General features: G+C 46.1%; 3 protein-coding genes across 5 annotated transcripts in view; all 3 read left to right on the top strand.

The window, feature by feature from the left end:
* LOC120801312 (collagen alpha-3(VI) chain-like) overlaps positions 1–24968 on the top strand; it is an 82461-nt gene that overhangs the window by 29454 nt on the left and 28039 nt on the right. The window lies entirely within an intron of this gene.
* On the top strand, positions 5451–6950 carry LOC120801313 (collagen alpha-3(VI) chain-like). Its single transcript, XM_040148141.1, has 2 exons — positions 5451–5732; positions 5964–6950. The coding sequence occupies exons 1-2, from the start codon at positions 5474–5476 to the stop codon at positions 6593–6595; spliced, it is 891 nt and encodes a 296-aa protein (XP_040004075.1). The 5' UTR covers positions 5451–5473; the 3' UTR covers positions 6596–6950.
* Positions 22326–23903, top strand: LOC120801314 (collagen alpha-3(VI) chain-like). Its single transcript, XM_040148142.1, has 2 exons — positions 22326–22688; positions 22920–23903. The coding sequence occupies exons 1-2, from the start codon at positions 22430–22432 to the stop codon at positions 23546–23548; spliced, it is 888 nt and encodes a 295-aa protein (XP_040004076.1). The 5' UTR covers positions 22326–22429; the 3' UTR covers positions 23549–23903.

Genomic DNA, 24968 nt, shown 5'->3' with positions numbered 1-24968 from the left:
CTTCCTGTCTTTTCTCAGTGGACACGGCCAAAAAGGATATTGTATTCCTTCTGGATGGTTCTGATGGCACAGGGACTGGCTTCCCTGCCATGCGTAATTTTGTTGAGAGAGTGGTGGAGAAACTCAATGTGGGAGAAAACAAAGACCGTGTCTCTGTGGTCCAGTACAGCAGAGATGCAGAGGTCCATTTCTATCTGAATACATACACCACAAGAGAGGACATTGTGGATTCGGTCAGAGGGCTGAGACACAGAGGAGGGAGACCCCTCAACACCGGGGCAGCCCTCCAGTACGTCAGGGAGAACATCTTTACAAAATCCTCCGGGAGTAGGCACCTGCAAGGTGTACCGCAGATGTTGATCCTTCTAAATGGTGGAAGGTCTTTTGACAATGTAGATACCCCAGCCTCTGCTCTCAAACAGCAGGGCATCTTTGTGATTGGCATTGGATCAAAGAGCTCTGACATTAGAGAGCTGCGAAAGATATCATCTGACCCTAATCTCGCTTTATCCGTGTCTGAGTTTACTGACCTCCCCAGTGTGCAAGAGCAGCTCTTCTCTGAAATGAGCAAAGTGCTAGTGAGGGCCACGCCCATGACACCAACAGTAACTGGTAAGAAAGTGACTTATTTTTACTTTCCAAGATCATGGTAGGATGCAAATTGTAACGCACTAAAGTGCTATTCCCTAGGTTCAGGTCAGCCAGTAGCACTTTAACAAAACAGTTGTGCCAGCTATGATAGAGTTAGTCATAAACATTCAGGTTAACTTTCATCATCAGACTTTGACGAGGGAAACGTTTGACACATGAACCTTAACATGTCTCAAATCTTATATTCCCTAGTGGAGAAACAGCCATCGGGAAGGGATGTTGTGTTCTTGTTGGATGGATCTGATGGTACTGGAACGGGATTCCCAGCTATGCGAGACTTTGTCCAAAGAGTAGTAGAGACAGTGAGTGTGGATGACAACAAAGACCGGGTCTCAGTGGTTCAGTACAGCAGTGATCCAACCGTCCAGTTCTATCTGAACACGTACACGACAAAAGGCGAAATCCTTGACGGTGTCAGAGGATTGAGACACAAAGGCGGAAAACCCCTCAACACTGGAGCAGCTCTCCAGTACTTGAGGATAATGTTTTCACGGCCTCTGCGGAAGCAGGCGCCTGGAAGGAGTTCCACAGGTCCTAATATTGCTAAGTGGTGGAAAGTCTTTTGACAGTGTCGATGGCCCCGCTTCTGCTCTCAAACAGCTGGGTGTCTTGACCTTTGCAATTGGAACCAGGAGCTCTGATAGCAGAGAATTACAGAAGATAACCCAAGATCCCAGTTACACTCTATCTGTGTCTGAATTCACTGACCTTCCCAGTGTCCAACAGCAACTTCAGTCCTCCGTGGAGGCTGTGGTAACTGACATCATCCCAGAGTCACCAACTGTTCTTGGTATGTTAAGTAGCATGGTCTCTTGCCTGTAGGGCTACCTGACTTTTTTCACTCACACTGAGGGAAAGAAATGAAGTGTGACACGTTTGTAGCTTCCATGTGTGCATTTGAGAGAGGTGGGGTCTGCTTTACTGCTGTCTAAAATCTGAGTAGCCAGTGCTAGGTGCTTTCGGGAAAAAAAAGTAATACAGAAAAATAAAAAGATAATCCACCACATGATGATGAGTAGTTCACAAGCATAGGTTTGGGAAACTATTTCATTTTTTTTCTTCCTGTCTTTTCTCAGTGGACACGGCCAAAAAGGATATTGTATTCCTTCTGGATGGTTCTGATGGCACAGGGACTGGCTTCCCTGCCATGCGTAATTTTGTTGAGAGAGTGGTGGAGAAACTCAATGTGGGAGAAAACAAAGACCGTGTCTCTGTGGTCCAGTACAGCAGAGATGCAGAGGTCCATTTCTATCTGAATACATACACCACAAGAGAGGACATTGTGGATTCGGTCAGAGGGCTGAGACACAGAGGAGGAGACCCCTCAACACCGGGCAGCCCTCCAGTACGTCAGGGAGAACATCTTTACAAAATCCTCCGAGTAGGCACCTGCAAGGTGTACCGCAGATGTTGATCCTTCTAAATGGTGGAAGGTCTTTTGACAATGTAGATACCCCAGCCTCTGCTCTCAAACAGCAGGGCATCTTTGTGATTGGCATTGGATCAAAGAGCTCTGACATTAGAGAGCTGCGAAAGATATCATCTGACCCTAATCTCGCTTTATCCGTGTCTGAGTTTACTGACCTCCCCAGTGTGCAAGAGCAGCTCTTCTCTGAAATGAGCAAAGTGCTAGTGAGGGCCACGCCCATGACACCAACAGTAACTGGTAAGAAAGTGACTGATTTTTACTTTCCAAGATCATGGTAGGATGCAAATTGTAACGTACTAAAGTGCTATTCCCTAGGTTCAGGTCAGCCAGTAGCACTTTAACAAAACAGTTGTGCCAGCTATGATAGAGTTAGTCATAAACATTCAGGTTAACTTTCATCATCAGACTTTGTGAGGAAACATTTGACACATGAACCTTAACATGTCTCAAATCTTATATTCCCTAGTGGAGAAACAGCCATCGGGAAGGGATGTTGTGTTCTTGTTGGATGGATCTGATGATACAGGAACTGGATTCCCAGCTATGCGAGACTTTGTCCAAAGAGTAGTAGAGACACTGAGTGTGGATGACAACAAAGACCGGGTCTCAGTGGTTCAGTACAGCAGTGATCCAACCGTCCAGTTCTATCTGAACACATACACGACAAAAAGCGAAATCCTTGACGGTGTCAGAGGTTTGAGACACAAAGGCGGAAAACCCCTCAACACTGGAGCAGCTCTCCAGTACTTGAGGATAATGTTTTCACGGCCTCTGCGGAAGCAGGCGCCTGGAAGGAGTTCCACAGGTCCTAATATTGCTAAGTGGTGGAAAGTCTTTTGACAGTTTCGATGGCCCCGCTTCTGCTCTCAAACAGCTGGGTGTCTTGACCTTTGCAATTGGAACCAGGAGCTCTGATAGCAGAGAATTACAGAAGATAACCCAGGATCCCAGTTACACTCTATCTGTGTCTGAATTCACTGACCTTCCCAGTGTCCAACAGCAACTTCAGTCCTCCGTGGAGGCTGTGGTAACTGACATCATCCCAGAGTCACCAACTGTTCTTGGTATGTTAAGTAGCATGGTCTCTTGCCTGTAGGGCTACCTGACTTTTTTCACTCACACTGAGGGAAAGAAATTAAGTGTGACACGTTTGTAGCTTCCATGTGTGCATTTGAGAGAGGTGGGGTCTGCTTTACTGCTGTCTAAAATCTGAGTAGCCAGTGCTAGGTGCTTTCGGGAAAAAAAAAGTAATACAGAAAAATAAAAAGATACTCCACCACATGATGATGAGTAGTTCACAAGCATAGGTTTGGGAAACTATTTCATTTTTTTTCTTCCTGTCTTTTCTCAGTGGACACGGCCAAAAAGGATATTGTATTCCTTCTGGATGGTTCTGATGGCACAGGGACTGGCTTCCCTGCCATGCGTAATTTTGTTGAGAGAGTGGTGGAGAAACTCAATGTGGGAGAAAACAAAGACCGTGTCTCTGTGGTCCAGTACAGCAGAGATGCAGAGGTCCATTTCTATCTGAATACATACACCACAAGAGAGGACATTGTGGATTCGGTCAGAGGGCTGAGACACAGAGGAGGGAGACCCCTCAACACCGGGGCAGCCCTCCAGTACGTCAGGGAGAACATCTTTACAAAATCCTCCGGGAGTAGGCACCTGCAAGGTGTACCGCAGATGTTGATCCTTCTAAATGGTGGAAGGTCTTTTGACAATGTAGATACCCCAGCCTCTGCTCTCAAACAGCAGGGCATCTTTGTGATTGGCATTGGATCAAAGAGCTCTGACATTAGAGAGCTGCGAAAGATATCATCTGACCCTAATCTCGCTTTATCCGTGTCTGAGTTTACTGACCTCCCCAGTGTGCAAGAGCAGCTCTTCTCTGAAATGAGCAAAGTGCTAGTGAGGGCCACGCCCATGACACCAACAGTAACTGGTAAGAAAGTGACTGATTTTTACTTTCCAAGATCATGGTAGGATGCAAATTGTAACATACTAAAGTGCTATTCCCTAGGTTCAGGTCAGCCAGTAGCACTTTAACAAAACAGTTGTGCCAGCTATGATAGAGTTAGTCATAAACATTCAGGTTAACTTTCATCATCAGACTTTGACGAGGGAAACGTTTGACACATGAACCTTAACATGTCTCAAATCTTATATTCCCTAGTGGAGAAACAGCCATCGGGAAGGGATGTTGTGTTCTTGTTGGATGGATCTGATGATACAGGAACTGGATTCCCAGCTATGCGAGACTTTGTCCAAAGAGTAGTAGAGACAGTGAGTGTGGATGACAACAAAGACCGCGTCTCAGTAGTTCAGTACAGCAGTGATCCAACCGTCCAGTTCTATCTGAACACGTACACGACAAAAGGCGAAATCCTTGACGGTGTCAGAGGTTTGAGACACAAAGGCGGAAAACCCCTCAACACTGGAGCAGCTCTCCAGTACTTGAGGGATAATGTTTTCACGGCCTCTGCCGGAAGCAGGCGCCTGGAAGGAGTTCCACAGGTCCTAATATTGCTAAGTGGTGGAAAGTCTTTTGACAGTGTCGATGGCCCCGCTTCTGCTCTCAAACAGCTGGGTGTCTTGACCTTTGCAATTGGAACCAGGAGCTCTGATAGCAGAGAATTACAGAAGATAACCCAGGATCCCAGTTACACTCTATCTGTGTCTGAATTCACTGACCTTCCCAGTGTCCAACAGCAACTTCAGTCCTCCGTGGAGGCTGTGGTAACTGACATCATCCCAGAGTCACCAACTGTTCTTGGTATGTTAAGTAGCATGGTCTCTTGCCTGTAGGGCTACCTGACTTTTTTCACTCACACTGAGGGAAAGAAATTAAGTGTGACATGTTTGTAGCTTCCATGTGTGCATTTGAGAGAGGTGGGGTCTGCTTTACTGCTGTCTAAAATCTGAGTAGCCAGTGCTAGGTGCTTTCGGGAAAAAAAAGTAATACAGAAAAATAAAAAGATACTCCACCACATGATGATGAGTAGTTCACAAGCATAGGTTTGGGAAACTATTTCATTTTTTTCTTCCTGTCTTTTCTCAGTGGACACGGCCAAAAAGGATATTGTATTCCTTCTGGATGGTTCTGATGGCACAGGGACTGGCTTCCCTGCCATGCGTAATTTTGTTGAGAGAGTGGTGGAGAAACTCAATGTGGGAGAAAACAAAGACCGTGTCTCTGTGGTCCAGTACAGCAGAGATGCAGAGGTCCATTTCTATCTGAATACATACACCACAAGAGAGGACATTGTGGATTCGGTCAGAGGGCTGAGACACAGAGGAGGAGACCCCTCAACACCGGGCAGCCCTCCAGTACGTCAGGAGAACATCTTTACAAAATCCTCCGGGAGTAGGCACCTGCAAGGTGTACCGCAGATGTTGATCCTTCTAAATGGTGGAAGGTCTTTTGACAATGTAGATACCCCAGCCTCTGCTCTCAAACAGCAGGGCATCTTTGTGATTGGCATTGGATCAAAGAGCTCTGACATTAGAGAGCTGCGAAAGATATCATCTGACCCTAATCTCGCTTTATCCGTGTCTGAGTTTACTGACCTCCCCAGTGTGCAAGAGCAGCTCTTCTCTGAAATGAGCAAAGTGCTAGTGAGGGCCACGCCCATGACACCAACAGTAACTGGTAAGAAAGTGACTGATTTTTACTTTCCAAGATCATGGTAGGATGCAAATTGTAACGTACTAAAGTGCTATTCCCTAGGTTCAGGTCAGCCAGTAGCACTTTAACAAAACAGTTGTGCCAGCTATGATAGAGTTAGTCATAAACATTCAGGTTAACGTTCATCATCAGACTTTGACGAGGGAAACATTTGACACATGAACCTTAACATGTCTCAAATCTTATATTCCCTAGTGGAGAAACAGCCATCGGGAAGGGATGTTGTGTTCTTGTTGGATGGATCTGATGGTACTGGAACGGGATTCCCAGCTATGCGAGACTTTGTCCAAAGAGTAGTAGAGACACTGAGTGTGGATGACAACAAAGACCGGGTCTCAGTGGTTCAGTACAGCAGTGATCCAACCGTCCAGTTCTATCTGAACACGTACACGACAAAAAGCGAAATCCTTGACGGTGTCAGAGGTTTGAGACACAAAGGCGGAAAACCCCTCAACACTGGAGCAGCTCTCCAGTACTTGAGGGATAATGTTTTCACGGCCTCTGCCGGAAGCAGGCGCCTGGAAGGAGTTCCACAGGTCCTAATATTGCTAAGTGGTGGAAAGTCTTTTGACAGTGTCGATGGCCCCGCTTCTGCTCTCAAACAGCTGGGTGTCTTGACCTTTGCAATTGGAACCAGGAGCTCTGATAGCAGAGAATTACAGAAGATAACCCAGGATCCCAGTTACACTCTATCTGTGTCTGAATTCACTGACCTTCCCAGTGTCCAACAGCAACTTCAGTCCTCCGTGGAGGCTGTGGTAACTGACATCATCCCAGAGTCACCAACTGTTCTTGGTATGTTAAGTAGCATGGTCTCTTGCCTGTAGGGCTACCTGACTTTTTTCACTCACACTGAGGGAAAGAAATTAAGTGTGACACGTTTGTAGCTTCCATGTGTGCATTTGAGAGAGGTGGGGTCTGCTTTACTGCTGTCTAAAATCTGAGTAGCCAGTGCTAGGTGCTTTCGGGAAAAAAAAGTAATACAGAAAAATAAAAAGATACTCCACCACATGATGATGAGTAGTTCACAAGCATAGGTTTGGGAAACTATTTCATTTTTTTTCTTCCTGTCTTTTCTCAGTGGACACGGCCAAAAAGGATATTGTATTCCTTCTGGATGGTTCTGATGGCACAGGGACTGGCTTCCCTGCCATGCGTAATTTTGTTGAGAGAGTGGTGGAGAAACTCAATGTGGGAGAAAACAAAGACCGTGTCTCTGTGGTCCAGTACAGCAGAGATGCAGAGGTCCATTTCTATCTGAATACATACACCACAAGAGAGGACATTGTGGATTCGGTCAGAGGGCTGAGACACAGAGGAGGGAGACCCCTCAACACCGGGGCAGCCCTCCAGTACGTCAGGGAGAACATCTTTACAAAATCCTCCGGGAGTAGGCACCTGCAAGGTGTACCGCAGATGTTGATCCTTCTAAATGGTGGAAGGTCTTTTGACAATGTAGATACCCCAGCCTCTGCTCTCAAACAGCAGGGCATCTTTGTGATTGGCATTGGATCAAAGAGCTCTGACATTAGAGAGCTGCGAAGATATCATCTGACCCTAATCTCGCTTTATCCGTGTCTGAGTTTACTGACCTCCCCAGTGTGCAAGAGCAGCTCTTCTCTGAAATGAGCAAAGTGCTAGTGAGGGCCACGCCCATGACACCAACAGTAACTGGTAAGAAAGTGACTGATTTTTACTTTCCAAGATCATGGTAGGATGCAAATTGTAACATACTAAAGTGCTATTCCCTAGGTTCAGGTCAGCCAGTAGCACTTTAACAAAACAGTTGTGCCAGCTATGATAGAGTTAGTCATAAACATTCAGGTTAACTTTCATCATCAGACTTTGACGAGGGAAACGTTTGACACATGAACCTTAACATGTCTCAAATCTTATATTCCCTAGTGGAGAAACAGCCATCGGGAAGGGATGTTGTGTTCTTGTTGGATGGATCTGATGATACAGGAACTGGATTCCCAGCTATGCGAGACTTTGTCCAAAGAGTAGTAGAGACAGTGAGTGTGGATGACAACAAAGACCGCGTCTCAGTAGTTCAGTACAGCAGTGATCCAACCGTCCAGTTCTATCTGAACACGTACACGACAAAAGGCGAAATCCTTGACGGTGTCAGAGGTTTGAGACACAAAGGCGGAAAACCCCTCAACACTGGAGCAGCTCTCCAGTACTTGAGGGATAATGTTTTCACGGCCTCTGCCGGAAGCAGGCGCCTGGAAGGAGTTCCACAGGTCCTAATATTGCTAAGTGGTGGAAAGTCTTTTGACAGTGTCGATGGCCCCGCTTCTGCTCTCAAACAGCTGGGTGTCTTGACCTTTGCAATTGGAACCAGGAGCTCTGATAGCAGAGAATTACAGAAGATAACCCAGGATCCCAGTTACACTCTATCTGTGTCTGAATTCACTGACCTTCCCAGTGTCCAACAGCAACTTCAGTCCTCCGTGGAGGCTGTGGTAACTGACATCATCCCAGAGTCACCAACTGTTCTTGGTATGTTAAGTAGCATGGTCTCTTGCCTGTAGGGCTACCTGACTTTTTTTCTCAGGGCACTGAGGGAAAAAAAAAAGTAATACAGAAAAATAAAAGATACTCCACCACATGATGATGAGTAGTTCACAAGCATAGGTTTGGGAAACTATTTTTTTTTTCTTCCTGTCTTTTCTCAGTGGACACGGCCAAAAGGATATTGTATTCCTTCTGGATGGTTCTGATGGCACAGGGACTGGCTTCCCTGCCATGCGTAATTTTGTTGAGAGAGTGGTGGAGAAACTCAATGTGGGAGAAAACAAAGACCGTGTCTCTGTGGTCCAGTACAGCAGAGATGCAGAGGTCCATTTCTATCTGAATACATACACCACAAGAGAGGACATTGTGGATTCGGTCAGAGGGCTGAGACACAGAGGAGGGAGACCCCTCAACACCGGGCAGCCCTCCAGTACGTCAGGGAGAACATCTTTACAAAATCCTCCGGGAGTAGGCACCTGCAAGGTGTACGCAGATGTTGATCCTTCTAAATGGTGGAAGGTCTTTTGACTATGTAGATTCCCCAGCCTCTTCTATAAAACAGCAGGGCATCTTTGTTATTTGAATTGGATCAAAGATCTATGACATTAGAGAGCTGCGAAAGATATCATCTGACCCTAATCTCGCTTTATCCGTGTCTGAGTTTACTGACCTCCCCAGTGTGCAAGAGCAGCTCTTCTCTGAAATGAGCAAAGTGCTAGTGAGGGCCACGCCCATGACACCAACAGTAACTGGTAAGAAAGTGACTGATTTTTACTTTCCAAGATCATGGTAGGATGCAAATTGTAACGTACTAAAGTGCTATTCCCTAGGTTCAGGTCAGCCAGTAGCACTTTAACAAAACAGTTGTGCCAGCTATGATAGAGTTAGTCATAAACATTCAGGTTAACGTTCATCATCAGACTTTGACGAGGGAAACATTTGACACATGAACCTTAACATGTCTCAAATCTTATATTCCCTAGTGGAGAAACAGCCATCGGGAAGGGATGTTGTGTTCTTGTTGGATGGATCTGATGGTACTGGAACGGGATTCCCAGCTATGCGAGACTTTGTCCAAAGAGTAGTAGAGACACTGAGTGTGGATGACAACAAAGACCGGGTCTCAGTGGTTCAGTACAGCAGTGATCCAACCGTCCAGTTCTATCTGAACACATACACGAACAAAAGCGAAATCCTTGACGGTGTCAGAGGTTTGAGACACAAAAGCGGAAAACCCCTCAACACTGGAGCAGCTCTCCAGTACTTGAGGATAATGTTTTCACGGCCTCTGCGGAAGCAGGCGCCTGGAAGGAGTTCCACAGGTCCTAATATTGCTAAGTGGTGGAAAGTCTTTTGACAGTGTCGATGGCCCCGCTTCTGCTCTCAAACAGCTGGGTGTCTTGACCTTTGCAATTGGAACCAGGAGCTCTGATAGCAGAGAATTACAGAAGATAACCCAGGATCCCAGTTACACTCTATCTGTGTCTGAATTCACTGACCTTCCCAGTGTCCAACAGCAACTTCAGTCCTCCGTGGAGGCTGTGGTAACTGACATCATCCCAGAGTCACCAACTGTTCTTGGTATGTTAAGTAGCATGGTCTCTTGCCTGTAGGGCTACCTGACTTTTTCACTCACACTGAGGGAAAGAAATGAAGTGTGACATGTTTGTAGCTTCCATGTGTGCATTTGAGAGAGGTGGGGTCTGCTTTACTGCTGTCTAAAATCTGAGTAGCCAGTGCTAGGTGCTTTCGGAAAAAAAAGTAATACAGAAAAATAAAAGATACTCCACCACATGATGATGAGTAGTTCACAAGCATAGGTTTGGGAAACTATTTCATTTTTTTCTTCCTGTCTTTTCTCAGTGGACACGGCCAAAAGGATATTGTATTCCTTCTGGATGGTTCTGATGGCACAGGGACTGGCTTCCCTGCCATGCGTAATTTTGTTGAGAGAGTGGTGGAGAAACTCAATGTGGGAGAAAACAAAGACCGTGTCTCTGTGGTCCAGTACAGCAGAGATGCAGAGGTCCATTTCTATCTGAATACATACACCACAAGAGAGGACATTGTGGATTCGGTCAGAGGGCTGAGACACAGAGGAGAGACCCCTCAACACCGGGCAGCCCTCCAGTACGTCAGGGAGAACATCTTTACAAAATCCTCCGGGAGTAGGCACCTGCAAGGTGTACGCAGATGTTGATCCTTCTAAATGGTGGAAGGTCTTTTGACAATGTAGATACCCCAGCCTCTGCTCTCAAACAGCAGGGCATCTTTGTGATTGGCATTGGATCAAAGAGCTCTGACATTAGAGAGCTGCGAAGATATCATCTGACCCTAATCTCGCTTTATCCGTGTCTGAGTTTACTGACCTCCCCAGTGTGCAAGAGCAGCTCTTCTCTGAAATGAGCAAAGTGCTAGTGAGGGCCACGCCCATGACACCAACAGTAACTGGTAAGAAAGTGACTGATTTTTACTTTCCAAGATCATGGTAGGATGCAAATTGTAACGTACTAAAGTGCTATTCCTAGGTTCAGGTCAGCCAGTAGCACTTTAACAAAACAGTTGTGCCAGCTATGATAGAGTTAGTCATAAACATTCAGGTTAACTTTCATCATCAGACTTTGTGAGGGAAACGTTTGACACATGAACCTTAACATGTCTCAAATCTTATATTCCCTAGTGGAGAAACAGCCATCGGGAAGGGATGTTGTGTTCTTGTTGGATGGATCTGATGATACAGGAACTGGATTCCCAGCTATGCGAGACTTTGTCCAAAGAGTAGTAGAGACAGTGAGTGTGGATGACAACAAAGACCGGCGTCTCAGTAGTTCAGTACAGCAGTGATCCAACCGTCCAGTTCTATCTGAACACGCATTACCGACAAAAAGCGAAATCCTTGACGGTGTCAGAGGTTTGAGACACAAAGGCGGAAAACCCTCAACACTGGAGCAGCTCTCCAGTACTTGAGGATAATGTTTTCACGGCCTCTGCGGAAGCAGGCGCCTGGAAGGAGTTCCACAGGTCCTAATATTGCTAAGTGGTGGAAAGTCTTTTGACAGTGTCGATGGCCCCGCTTCTGCTCTCAAACAGCTGGGTGTCTTGACCTTTGCAATTGGAACCAGGAGCTCTGATAGCAGAGAATTACAGAAGATAACCCAGGATCCCAGTTACACTCTATCTGTGTCTGAATTCACTGACCTTCCCAGTGTCCAACAGCAACTTCAGTCCTCCGTGGAGGCTGTGGTAACTGACATCATCCCAGAGTCACCAACTGTTCTTGGTATGTTAAGTAGCATGGTCTCTTGCCTGTAGGGCTACCTGACTTTTTTCACTCACACTGATGGAAAGAAATTAAGTTTGAAATGTTTGTAGCTTCCATGTGTGCATTTGAGAGAGGTGGGGTCTGCTTTACTGCTGTCTAAAATCTGAGTAGCCAGTGCTAGGTGCTTTCGGGAAAAAAAAGTAATACAGAAAAATAAAAAGATACTCCACCACATGATGATGAGTAGTTCACAAGCATAGGTTTGGGAAACTATTTCATTTTTTTCTTCCTGTCTTTTCTCAGTGGACACGGCCAAACAGGATATTGTATTCCTTCTGGATGGTTCTGATGGCACAGGGACTGGCTTCCCTGCCATGCGTAATTTTGTTGAGAGAGTGGTGGAGAAACTCAATGTGGGAGAAAACAAAGACCGTGTCTCTGTGGTCCAGTACAGCAGAGATGCAGAGGTCCATTTCTATCTGAATACATACACCACAAGAGAGGACATTGTGGATTCGGTCAGAGGGCTGAGACACAGAGGAGGTAGACCCCTCAACACCGGGGCAGCCCTCCAGTACGTCAGGAGAACATCTTTACAAAATCCTCCGGGAGTAGGCACCTGCAAGGTGTACCGCAGATGTTGATCCTTCTAAATGGTGGAAGGTCTTTTGACAATGTAGATACCCCAGCCTCTGCTCTCAAACAGCAGGGCATCTTTGTGATTGGCATTGGATCAAAGAGCTCTGACATTAGAGAGCTGCGAAAGATATCATCTGACCCTAATCTCGCTTTATCCGTGTCTGAGTTTACTGACCTCCCCAGTGTGCAAGAGCAGCTCTTCTCTGAAATGAGCAAAGTGCTAGTGAGGGCCACGCCCATGACACCAACAGTAACTGGTAAGAAAGTGACTGATTTTTACTTTCCAAGATCATGGTAGGATGCAAATTGTAACGTACTAAAGTGCTATTCCCTAGGTTCAGGTCAGCCAGTAGCACTTTAACAAAACAGTTGTGCCAGCTATGATAGAGTTAGTCATAAACATTCAGGTTAACTTTCATCATCAGACTTTGTGAGGGAAACGTTTGACACATGAACCTTAACATGTCTCAAATCTTATATTCCCTAGTGGAGAAACAGCCATCGGGAAGGGATGTTGTGTTCTTGTTGGATGGATCTGATGGTACTGGGCAGGATTCCCAGCTATGCGAGACTTTGTCCAAAGAGTAGTAGAGACACTGAGTGTGGATGACAACAAAGACCGGGTCTCAGTGGTTCAGTACAGCAGTGATCCAACCGTCCAGTTCTATCTGAACCATTACCACGACAAAAGCGAAATCCTTGACGGTGTCAGAGGTTTGAGACACAAGCGGAAAACCCTCAACACTGGAGCAGCTCTCCAGTACTTGAGGGATAATGTTTTCACGGCCTCTGCCGGAAGCAGGCGCCTGGAAGGAGTTCCACAGGTCCTAATATTGCTAAGTGGTGGAAAGTCTTTTGACAGTGTCGATGGCCCGCTTCTGCTCTCAAACAGCTGGGTGTCTTGACCTTTGCAATTGGAACCAGGAGCTCTGATAGCAGAGAATTACAGAAGATAACCCAGGATCCCAGTTACACTCTATCTGTGTCTGAATTCACTGACCTTCCCAGTGTCCAACAGCAACTTCAGTCCTCCGTGGAGGCTGTGGTAACTGACATCATCCCAGAGTCACCAACTGTTCTTGGTATGTTAAGTAGCATGGTCTCTTGCCTGTAGGGCTACCTGACTTTTTTCACTCACACTGAGGGAAAGAAATTAAGTGTGACACGTTTGTAGCTTCCATGTGTGCATTTGAGAGAGGTGGGGTCTGCTTTACTGCTGTCTAAAATCTGAGTAGCCAGTGCTAGGTGCTTTCGGGAAAAAAAAGTAATACAGAAAAATAAAAAGATACTCCACCACATGATGATGAGTAGTTCACAAGCATAGGTTTGGGAAACTATTTCATTTTTTTTCTTCCTGTCTTTTCTCAGTGGACACGGCCAAAAAGGATATTGTATTCCTTCTGGATGGTTCTGATGGCACAGGGACTGGCTTCCCTGCCATGCGTAATTTTGTTGAGAGAGTGGTGGAGAAACTCAATGTGGGAGAAAACAAAGACCGTGTCTCTGTGGTCCAGTACAGCAGAGATGCAGAGGTCCATTTCTATCTGAATACATACACCACAAGAGAGGACATTGTGGATTCGGTCAGAGGGCTGAGACACAGAGGAGGGAGACCCCTCAACACCGGGGCAGCCCTCCAGTACGTCAGGGAGAACATCTTTACAAAATCCTCCGGGAGTAGGCACCTGCAAGGTGTACCGCAGATGTTGATCCTTCTAAATGGTGGAAGGTCTTTTGACAATGTAGATACCCCAGCCTCTGCTCTCAAACAGCAGGGCATCTTTGTGATTGGCATTGGATCAAAGAGCTCTGACATTAGAGAGCTGCGAAAGATATCATCTGACCCTAATCTCGCTTTATCCGTGTCTGAGTTTACTGACCTCCCCAGTGTGCAAGAGCAGCTCTTCTCTGAAATGAGCAAAGTGCTAGTGAGGGCCACGCCCATGACACCAACAGTAACTGGTAAGAAAGTGACTGATTTTTACTTTCCAAGATCATGGTAGGATGCAAATTGTAACATACTAAAGTGCTATTCCCTAGGTTCAGGTCAGCCAGTAGCACTTTAACAAAACAGTTGTGCCAGCTATGATAGAGTTAGTCATAAACATTCAGGTTAACTTTCATCATCAGACTTTGACGAGGGAAACGTTTGACACATGAACCTTAACATGTCTCAAATCTTATATTCCCTAGTGGAGAAACAGCCATCGGGAAGGGATGTTGTGTTCTTGTTGGATGGATCTGATGATACAGGAACTGGATTCCCAGCTATGCGAGACTTTGTCCAAAGAGTAGTAGAGACAGTGAGTGTGGATGACAACAAAGACCGCGTCTCAGTAGTTCAGTACAGCAGTGATCCAACCGTCCAGTTCTATCTGAACACGTACACGACAAAAGGCGAAATCCTTGACGGTGTCAGAGGTTTGAGACACAAAGGTGGAAAACCCCTCAACACTGGAGCAGCTCTCCAGTACTTGAGGGATAATGTTTTCACGGCCTCTGCCGGAAGCAGGCGCCTGGAAGGAGTTCCACAGGTCCTAATATTGCTAAGTGGTGGAAAGTCTTTTGACAGTGTCGATGGCCCCGCTTCTGCTCTCAAACAGCTGGGTGTCTTGACCTTTGCAATTGGAACCAGGAGCTCTGATAGCAGAGAATTACAGAAGATAACCCAGGATCCCAGTTACACTCTATCTGTGTCTGAATTCACTGACCTTCCCAGTGTCCAACAGCAACTTCAGTCCTCCGTGGAGGCTGTGGTAACTGACATCATCCCAGAGTCACCAACTGTTCTTGGTATGTTAAGTAGCATGGTCTCTTGCCTGTAGGGCTACCTGACTTTTTTCACTCACACTGAGGGAAAGAAATTAAGTGTGACATGTTTGTAGCTTCCATGTGTGCATTTGAGAGAGGTGGGGTCTGCTTTACTGCTGTCTAAAATCTGAGTAGCCAGTGCTAGGTGCTTTCGGGAAAAAAAAGTAATACAGAAAAATAAAAAGATACTCCACCACATGATGATGAGTAGTTCACAAGCATAGGTTTGGGAAACTATTTCATTTTTTTTCTTCCTGTCTTTTCTCAGTGGACACGGCCAAAAAGGATATTGTATTCCTTCTGGATGGTTCTGATGGCACAGGGACTGGCTTCCCTGCCATGCGTAATTTTGTTGAGAGAGTGGTGGAGAAACTCAATGTGGGAGAAAACAAAGACCGTGTCTCTGTGGTCCAGTACAGCAGAGATGCAGAGGTCCATTTCTATCTGAATACATACACCACAAGAGAGGACATTGTGGATTCGGTCAGAGGGCTGAGACACAGAGGAGGGAGACCCCTCAACACCGGGGCAGCCCTCCAGTACGTCAGGGAGAACATCTTTACAAAATCCTCCGGGAGTAGGCACCTGCAAGGTGTACCGCAGATGTTGATCCTTCTAAATGGTGGAAGGTCTTTTGACAATGTAGATACCCCAGCCTCTGCTCTCAAACAGCAGGGCATCTTTGTGATTGGCATTGGATCAAAGAGCTCTGACATTAGAGAGCTGCGAAAGATATCATCTGACCCTAATCTCGCTTTATCCGTGTCTGAGTTTACTGACCTCCCCAGTGTGCAAGAGCAGCTCTTCTCTGAAATGAGCAAAGTGCTAGTGAGGGCCACGCCCATGACACCAACAGTAACTGGTAAGAAAGTGACTGATTTTTACTTTCCAAGATCATGGTAGGATGCAAATTGTAACGTACTAAAGTGCTATTCCCTAGGTTCAGGTCAGCCAGTAGCACTTTAACAAAACAGTTGTGCCAGCTATGATAGAGTTAGTCATAAACATTCAGGTTAACTTTCATCATCAGACTTTGATGAGGAAACGTTTGACACATGAACCTTAACATGTCTCAAATCTTATATTCCCTAGTGGAGAAACAGCCATCGGGAAGGGATGTTGTGTTCTTGTTGGATGGATCTGATGGTACTGGAACGGGATTCCCAGCTATGCGAGACTTTGTCCAAAGAGTAGTAGAGACACTGAGTGTGGATGACAACAAAGACCGCGTCTCAGTGGTTCAGTACAGCAGTGATCCAACCGTCCAGTTCTATCTGAACACATTACCCGACAAAAGCGAAATCCTTGACGGTGTCAGAGGTTTGAGACACAAGGCGGAAAACCCTCAACACTGGAGCAGCTCTCCAGTACTTGAGGATAATGTTTTCACGGCCTCTGCGGAAGCAGGCGCCTGGAAGGAGTTCCACAGGTCCTAATATTGCTAAGTGGTGGAAAGTCTTTTGACAGTGTCGATGGCCCCGCTTCTGCTCTCAAACAGCTGGGTGTCTTGACCTTTGCAATTGGAACCAGGAGCTCTGATAGCAGAGAATTACAGAAGATAACCCAGGATCCCAGTTACACTCTATCTGTGTCTGAATTCACTGACCTTCCCAGTGTCCAACAGCAACTTCAGTCCTCCGTGGAGGCTGTGGTAACTGACATCATCCCAGAGTCACCAACTGTTCTTGGTATGTTAAGTAGCATGGTCTCTTGCCTGTAGGGCTACCTGACTTTTTCACTCACACTGAGGGAAAGAAATTAAGTGTGACACGTTTGTAGCTTCCATGTGTGCATTTGAGAGAGGTGGGGTCTGCTTTACTGCTGTCTAAAATCTGAGTAGCCAGTGCTAGGTGCTTTCGGAAAAAAAAGTAATACAGAAAAATAAAAGATACTCCACCACATGATGATGAGTAGTTCACAAGCATAGGTTTGGGAAACTATTTCATTTTTTTTCTTCCTGTCTTTTCTCAGTGGACACGGCCAAAAGGATATTGTATTCCTTCTGGATGGTTCTGATGGCACAGGGACTGGCTTCCCTGCCATGCGTAATTTTGTTGAGAGAGAGTGGTGGAGAAACTCAATGTGGGAGAAAACAAAGACCGTGTCTCTGTGGTCCAGTACAGCAGAGATGCAGAGGTCCATTTCTATCTGAATGCATACACCACAAGAGAGGACATTGTGGATTCGGTCAGAGGGCTGAGACACAGAGGAGGAGACCCCTCAACACCGGGCAGCCCTCCAGTACGTCAGGGAGAACATCTTTACAAAATCCTCCGGGAGTAGGCACCTGCAAGGTGTACCGCAGATGTTGATCCTTCTAAATGGTGGAAGGTCTTTTGACAATGTAGATACCCCAGCCTCTGCTCTCAAACAGCAGGGCATCTTTGTGATTGGCATTGGATCAAAGAGCTCTGACATTAGAGAGCTGCGAAAGATATCATCTGACCCTAATCTCGCTTTATCCGTGTCTGAGTTTACTGACCTCCCCAGTGTGCAAGAGCAGCTCTTCTCTGAAATGAGCAAAGTGCTAGTGAGGGCCACGCCCATGACACCAACAGTAACTGGTAAGAAAGTGACTGATTTTTACTTTCCAAGATCATGGTAGGATGCAAATTGTAACGTACTAAAGTGCTATTCCCTAGGTTCAGGTCAGCCAGTAGCACTTTAACAAAACAGTTGTGCCAGCTATGATAGAGTTAGTCATAAACATTCAGGTTAACTTTCATCATCAGACTTTGACGAGGGAAACGTTTGACACATGAACCTTAACATGTCTCAAATCTTATATTCCCTAGTGGAGAAACAGCCATCGGGAAGGGATGTTGTGTTCTTGTTGGATGGATCTGATGGTACTGGAACGGGATTCCCAGCTATGCGAGACTTTGTCCAAAGAGTAGTAGAGACACTGAGTGTGGATGACAACAAAGACCGGGTCTCAGTGGTTCAGTACAGCAGTGATCCAACCGTCCAGTTCTATCTGAACGCATTACCACGACAAAAGCGAAATCCTTGACGGTGTCAGAGGTTTGAGACACAAAGGCGGAAAACCCCTCAACACTGGAGCAGCTCTCCAGTACTTGAGGGATAATGTTTTCACGGCCTCTGCCGGAAGCAGGCGCCTGGAAGGAGTTCCACAGGTCCTAATATTGCTAAGTGGTGGAAAGTCTTTTGACAGTGTCGATGGCCCCGCTTCTGCTCTCAAACAGCTGGGTGTCTTGACCTTTGCAATTGGAACCAGGAGCTCTGATAGCAGAGAATTACAGAAGATAACCCAGGATCCCAGTTACACTCTATCTGTGTCTGAATTCACTGACCTTCCCAGTGTCCAACAGCAACTTCAGTCCTCCGTGGAGGCTGTGGTAACTGACATCATCCCAGAGTCACCAACTGTTCTTGGTATGTTAAGTAGCATGGTCTCTTGCCTGTAGGGCTACCTGACTTTTTTCACTCACACTGAGGGAAAGAAATTAAGTGTGACACGTTTGTAGCTTCCATGTGTGCATTTGAGAGAGGTGGGGTCTGCTTTACTGCTGTCTAAAATCTGAGTAGCCAGTGCTAGGTGCTTTTGGGAAAAAAAGTAATACAGAAAAATAAAAAGATACTCCACCACATGATGATGAGTAGTTCACAAGCATAGGTTTGGGAAACTATTTCATTTTTTTTCTTCCTGTCTTTTCTCAGTGGACACGGCCAAAAAGGATATTGTATTCCTTCTGGATGGTTCTGATGGCACAGGGACTGGCTTCCCTGCCATGCGTAATTTTGTTGAGAGAGTGGTGGAGAAACTCAATGTGGGAGAAAACAAAGACCGTGTCTCTGTGGTCCAGTACAGCAGAGATGCAGAGGTCCATTTCTATCTGAATACATACACCACAAGAGAGGACATTGTGGATTCGGTCAGAGGGCTGAGACACAGAGGAGGGAGACCCTCAACACCGGGGCAGCCCTCCAGTACGTCAGGGAGAACATCTTTACAAAATCCTCCGGGAGTAGGCACCTGCAAGGTGTACCGCAGATGTTGATCCTTCTAAATGGTGGAAGGTCTTTTGACAATGTAGATACCCCAGCCTCTGCTCTCAAACAGCAGGGCATCTTTGTGATTGGCATTGGATCAAAGAGCTCTGACATTAGAGAGCTGCGAAAGATATCATCTGACCCTAATCTCGCTTTATCCGTGTCTGAGTTTACTGACCTCCCCAGTGTGCAAGAGCAGCTCTTCTCTGAAATGAGCAAAGTGCTAGTGAGGGCCACGCCCATGACACCAACAGTAACTGGTAAGAAAGTGACTGATTTTTACTTTCCAAGATCATGGTAGGATGCAAATTGTAACGTACTAAAGTGCTATTCCTAGGTTCAGGTCAGCCAGTAGCACTTTAACAAAACAGTTGTGCCAGCTATGATAGAGTTAGTCATAAACATTCAGGTTAACTTTCATCATCAGACTTTGACGAGGGAAACGTTTGACACATGAACCTTAACATGTCTCAAATCTTATATTCCCTAGTGGAGAAACAGCCATCGGGAAGGGATGTTGTGTTCTTGTTGGATGGATCTGATGATACAGGAACTGGATTCCCAGCTATGCGAGACTTTGTCCAAAGAGTAGTAGAGACAGTGAGTGTGGATGACAACAAAGACCGCGTCTCAGTAGTTCAGTACAGCAGTGATCCAACCGTCCAGTTCTATCTGAACACGTACACGACAAAAGGCGAAATCCTTGACGGTGTCAGAGGTTTGAGACACAAAGGTGGAAAACCCCTCAACACTGGAGCAGCTCTCCAGTACTTGAGGGATAATGTTTTCACGGCCTCTGCCGGAAGCAGGCGCCTGGAAGGAGTTCCACAGGTCCTAATATTGCTAAGTGGTGGAAAGTCTTTTGACAGTGTCGATGGCCCCGCTTCTGCTCTCAAACAGCTGGGTGTCTTGACCTTTGCAATTGGAACCAGGAGCTCTGATAGCAGAGAATTACAGAAGATAACCCAGGATCCCAGTTACACTCTATCTGTGTCTGAATTCACTGACCTTCCCAGTGTCCAACAGCAACTTCAGTCCTCCGTGGAGGCTGTGGTAACTGACATCATCCCAGAGTCACCAACTGTTCTTGGTATGTTAAGTAGCATGGTCTCTTGCCTGTAGGGCTACCTGACTTTTTCACTCACACTGAGGGAAAGAAATTAAGTGTGACACGTTTGTAGCTTCCATGTGTGCATTTGAGAGAGGTGGGGTCTGCTTTACTGCTGTCTAAAATCTGAGTAGCCAGTGCTAGGTGCTTTTGGGAAAAAAAAAGTAATACAGAAAAATAAAAAGATACTCCACCACATGATGATGAGTAGTTCACAAGCATAGGTTTGGGAAACTATTTCATTTTTTTTTCTTCCTGTCTTTTCTCAGTGGACACGGCCAAAAGGATATTGTATTCCTTCTGGATGGTTCTGATGGCACAGGGACTGGCTTCCTGCCATGCGTAATTTTGTTGAGAGAGTGGTGGAGAAACTCAATGTGGGAGAAAACAAAGACCGTGTCTCTGTGGTCCAGTACAGCAGAGATGCAGAGGTCCATTTCTATCTGAATACATACACCACAAGAGAGGACATTGTGGATTCGGTCAGAGGGCTGAGACACAGAGGAGGAGACCCCTCAACACCGGGCAGCCCTCCAGTACGTCAGGAGAACATCTTTACAAAATCCTCCGGGAGTAGGCACCTGCAAGGTGTACCGCAGATGTTGATCCTTCTAAATGGTGGAAGGTCTTTTGACAATGTAGATACCCCAGCCTCTGCTCTCAAACAGCAGGGCATCTTTGTGATTGGCATTGGATCAAAGAGCTCTGACATTAGAGAGCTGCGAAGATATCATCTGACCCTAATCTCGCTTTATCCGTGTCTGAGTTTACTGACCTCCCCAGTGTGCAAGAGCAGCTCTTCTCTGAAATGAGCAAAGTGCTAGTGAGGGCCACGCCCATGACACCAACAGTAACTGGTAAGAAAGTGACTGATTTTTACTTTCCAAGATCATGGTAGGATGCAAATTGTAACGTACTAAAGTGCTATTCCCTAGGTTCAGGTCAGCCAGTAGCACTTTAACAAAACAGTTGTGCCAGCTATGATAGAGTTAGTCATAAACATTCAGGTTAACTTTCATCATCAGACTTTGACGAGGGAAACGTTTGACACATGAACCTTAACATGTCTCAAATCTTATATTCCCTAGTGGAGAAACAGCCATCGGGAAGGGATGTTGTGTTCTTGTTGGATGGATCTGATGATACTGGAACGGGATTCCCAGCTATGCGAGACTTTGTCCAAAGAGTAGTAGAGACACTGAGTGTGGATGACAACAAAGACCGCGTCTCAGTGGTTCAGTACAGCAGTGATCCAACCGTCCAGTTCTATCTGAACACGCATTACCGACAAAAGCGAAATCCTTGACGGTGTCAGAGGTTTGAGACACAAAGGTGAAAACCCTCAACACTGGAGCAGCTCTCCAGTACTTGAGGGATAAATAATTCACGGCCTCTGCCGGAAGCAGGCTCCTGGAATGAGTTCCACAGGTCATAATATTGCTAAGTGGTGTAAAGTCTATTGACAGTGTCGATGGCCCGCTTCTGCTCTCAAACAGCTGGGTGTCTTGACCTTTGCAATTGGAACCAGGAGCTCTGATAGCAGAGAATTACAGAAGATAACCCAGGATCCCAGTTACACTCTATCTGTGTCTGAATTCACTGACCTTCCCAGTGTCCAACAGCAACTTCAGTCCTCCGTGGAGGCTGTGGTAACTGACATCATCCCAGAGTCACCAACTGTTCTTGGTATGTTAAGTAGCATGGTCTCTTGCCTGTAGGGCTACCTGACTTTTTTCACTCACACTGAGGGAAAGAAATTAAGTGTGACACGTTTGTAGCTTCCATGTGTGCATTTGAGAGAGGTGGGGTCTGCTTTACTGCTGTCTAAAATCTGAGTAGCCAGTGCTAGGTGCTTCGGGAAAAAAAAAGTAATACAGAAAAATAAAAGATACTCCACCACATGATGATGAGGAGTTCACAATCATAGCTTTGGGAAACTATTTCATTTTTTTTTCTTCCTGTCTTTTCTCAGTGGACACGGCCAAAAAGGATATTGTATTCCTTCTGGATGGTTCTGATGGCACAGGGACTGGCTTCCCTGCCATGCGTAATTTTGTTGAGAGAGTGGTGGAGAAACTCAATGTGGGAGAAAACAAAGACCGTGTCTCTGTGGTCCAGTACAGCAGAGATGCAGAGGTCCATTTCTATCTGAATACATACACCACAAGAGAGGACATTGTGGATTCGGTCAGAGGGCTGAGACACAGAGGAGGGAGACCCCTCAACACCGGGGCAGCCCTCCAGTACGTCAGGGAGAACATCTTTACAAAATCCTCCGGGAGTAGGCACCTGCAAGGTGTACCGCAGATGTTGATCCTTCTAAATGGTGGAAGGTCTTTTGACAATGTAGATACCCCAGCCTCTGCTCTCAAACAGCAGGGCATCTTTGTGATTGGCATTGGATCAAAGAGCTCTGACATTAGAGAGCTGCGAAAGATATCATCTGACCCTAATCTCGCTTTATCCGTGTCTGAGTTTACTGACCTCCCCAGTGTGCAAGAGCAGCTCTTCTCTGAAATGAGCAAAGTGCTAGTGAGGGCCACGCCCATGACACCAACAGTAACTGGTAAGAAAGTGACTGATTTTTACTTTCCAAGATCATGGTAGGATGCAAATTGTAACGTACTAAAGTGCTATTCCCTAGGTTCAGGTCAGCCAGTAGCACTTTAACAAAACAGTTGTGCCAGCTATGATAGAGTTAGTCATAAACATTCAGGTTAACTTTCATCATCAGACTTTGACGAGGGAAACGTTTGACACATGAACCTTAACATGTCTCAAATCTTATATTCCCTAGTGGAGAAACAGCCATCGGGAAGGGATGTTGTGTTCTTGTTGGATGGATCTGATGGTACTGGAACGGGATTCCCAGCTATGCGAGACTTTGTCCAAAGAGTAGTAGAGACACTGAGTGTGGATGACAACAAAGACCGCGTCTCAGTGGTTCAGTACAGCAGTGATCCAACCGTCCAGTTCTATCTGAACACGTACACGACAAAAAGCGAAATCCTTGACGGTGTCAGAGGTTTGAGACACAAAGCGGAAAACCCTCAACACTGGAGCAGCTCTCCAGTACTTGAGGATAATGTTTTCACGGCCTCTGCCGGAAGCAGGCGCCTGGAAGGAGTTCCACAGGTCCTAATATTGCTAAGTGGTGGAAAGTCTTTTGACAGTGTCGATGGCCCCGCTTCTGCTCTCAAACAGCTGGGTGTCTTGACCTTTGCAATTGGAACCAGGAGCTCTGATAGCAGAGAATTACAGAAGATAACCCAGGATCCCAGTTACACTCTATCTGTGTCTGAATTCACTGACCTTCCCAGTGTCCAACAGCAACTTCAGTCCTCCGTGGAGGCTGTGGTAACTGACATCATCCCAGAGTCACCAACTGTTCTTGGTATGTTAAGTAGCATGGTCTCTTGCCTGTAGGGCTACCTGACTTTTTTCACTCACACTGAGGGAAAGAAATTAAGTGTGACACGTTTGTAGCTTCCATGTGTGCATTTGAGAGAGGTGGGGTCTGCTTTACTGCTGTCTAAAATCTGAGTAGCCAGTGCTAGGTGCTTTCGGGAAAAAAAAGTAATACAGAAAAATAAAAAGATACTCCACCACATGATGATGAGTAGTTCACAAGCATAGGTTTGGGAAACTATTTCATTTTTTTTCTTCCTGTCTTTTCTCAGTGGACACGGCCAAAAAGGATATTGTATTCCTTCTGGATGGTTCTGATGGCACAGGGACTGGCTTCCCTGCCATGCGTAATTTTGTTGAGAGAGTGGTGGAGAAACTCAATGTGGGAGAAAACAAAGACCGTGTCTCTGTGGTCCAGTACAGCAGAGATGCAGAGGTCCATTTCTATCTGAATACATACACCACAAGAGAGGACATTGTGGATTCGGTCAGAGGGCTGAGACACAGAGGAGGGAGACCCCTCAACACCGGGCAGCCCTCCAGTACGTCAGGGAGAACATCTTTACAAAATCCTCCGGGAGTAGGCACCTGCAAGGTGTACCGCAGATGTTGATCCTTCTAAATGGTGGAAGGTCTTTTGACAATGTAGATACCCCAGCCTCTGCTCTCAAACAGCAGGGCATCTTTGTGATTGGCATTGGATCAAAGAGCTCTGACATTAGAGAGCTGCGAAGATATCATCTGACCCTAATCTCGCTTTATCCGTGTCTGAGTTTACTGACCTCCCCAGTGTGCAAGAGCAGCTCTTCTCTGAAATGAGCAAAGTGCTAGTGAGGCCACGCCCATGACACCAACAGTAACTGGTAAGAAAGTGACTGATTTTACTTTCCAAGATCATGGTAGGATGCAAATTGTAACGCATTAAAGTGCTATTCCCTAGGTTCAGGTCAGCCAGTAGCACTTTAACAAAACAGTTGTGCCAGCTATGATAGAGTTAGTCATAAACATTCAGGTTAACGTTCATCATCAGACTTTGTGAGGGAAACATTTGACACATGAACCTTAACATGTCTCAAATCTTATATTCCCTAGTGGAGAAACAGCCATCGGGAAGGGATGTTGTGTTCTTGTTGGATGGATCTGATGATACTGGAACAGGATTCCCAGCTATGCGAGACTTTGTCAAAGAGTAGTAGAGACACTGAGTGTGGATGACAACAAAGACCGGCGTCTCAGTGGTTCAGTACAGCAGTGATCCAACCGTCCAGTTCTATCTGAACAATTACCACGACAAAAAGCGAAATCCTTGACGGTGTCAGAGGTTTGAGACACAAAGGCGAAAAACCCTCAACACTGGAGCAGCTCTCCAGTACTTGAGGGATAATGTTTCCGGCCTCTGCGAAGCAGGCGCCTGGAAGGAGTTCCACAGGTCCTAATA

The sequence above is a fragment of the Xiphias gladius genome, chromosome 16 (genome assembly GCF_016859285.1).
Source record: "Xiphias gladius isolate SHS-SW01 ecotype Sanya breed wild chromosome 16, ASM1685928v1, whole genome shotgun sequence".
Classification (NCBI taxonomy): Eukaryota; Metazoa; Chordata; class Actinopteri; order Istiophoriformes; family Xiphiidae; genus Xiphias; species Xiphias gladius.
Note: the sequence above shows the minus strand (reverse complement) of the source record. Positions and strands in the feature narration are given on the sequence as shown.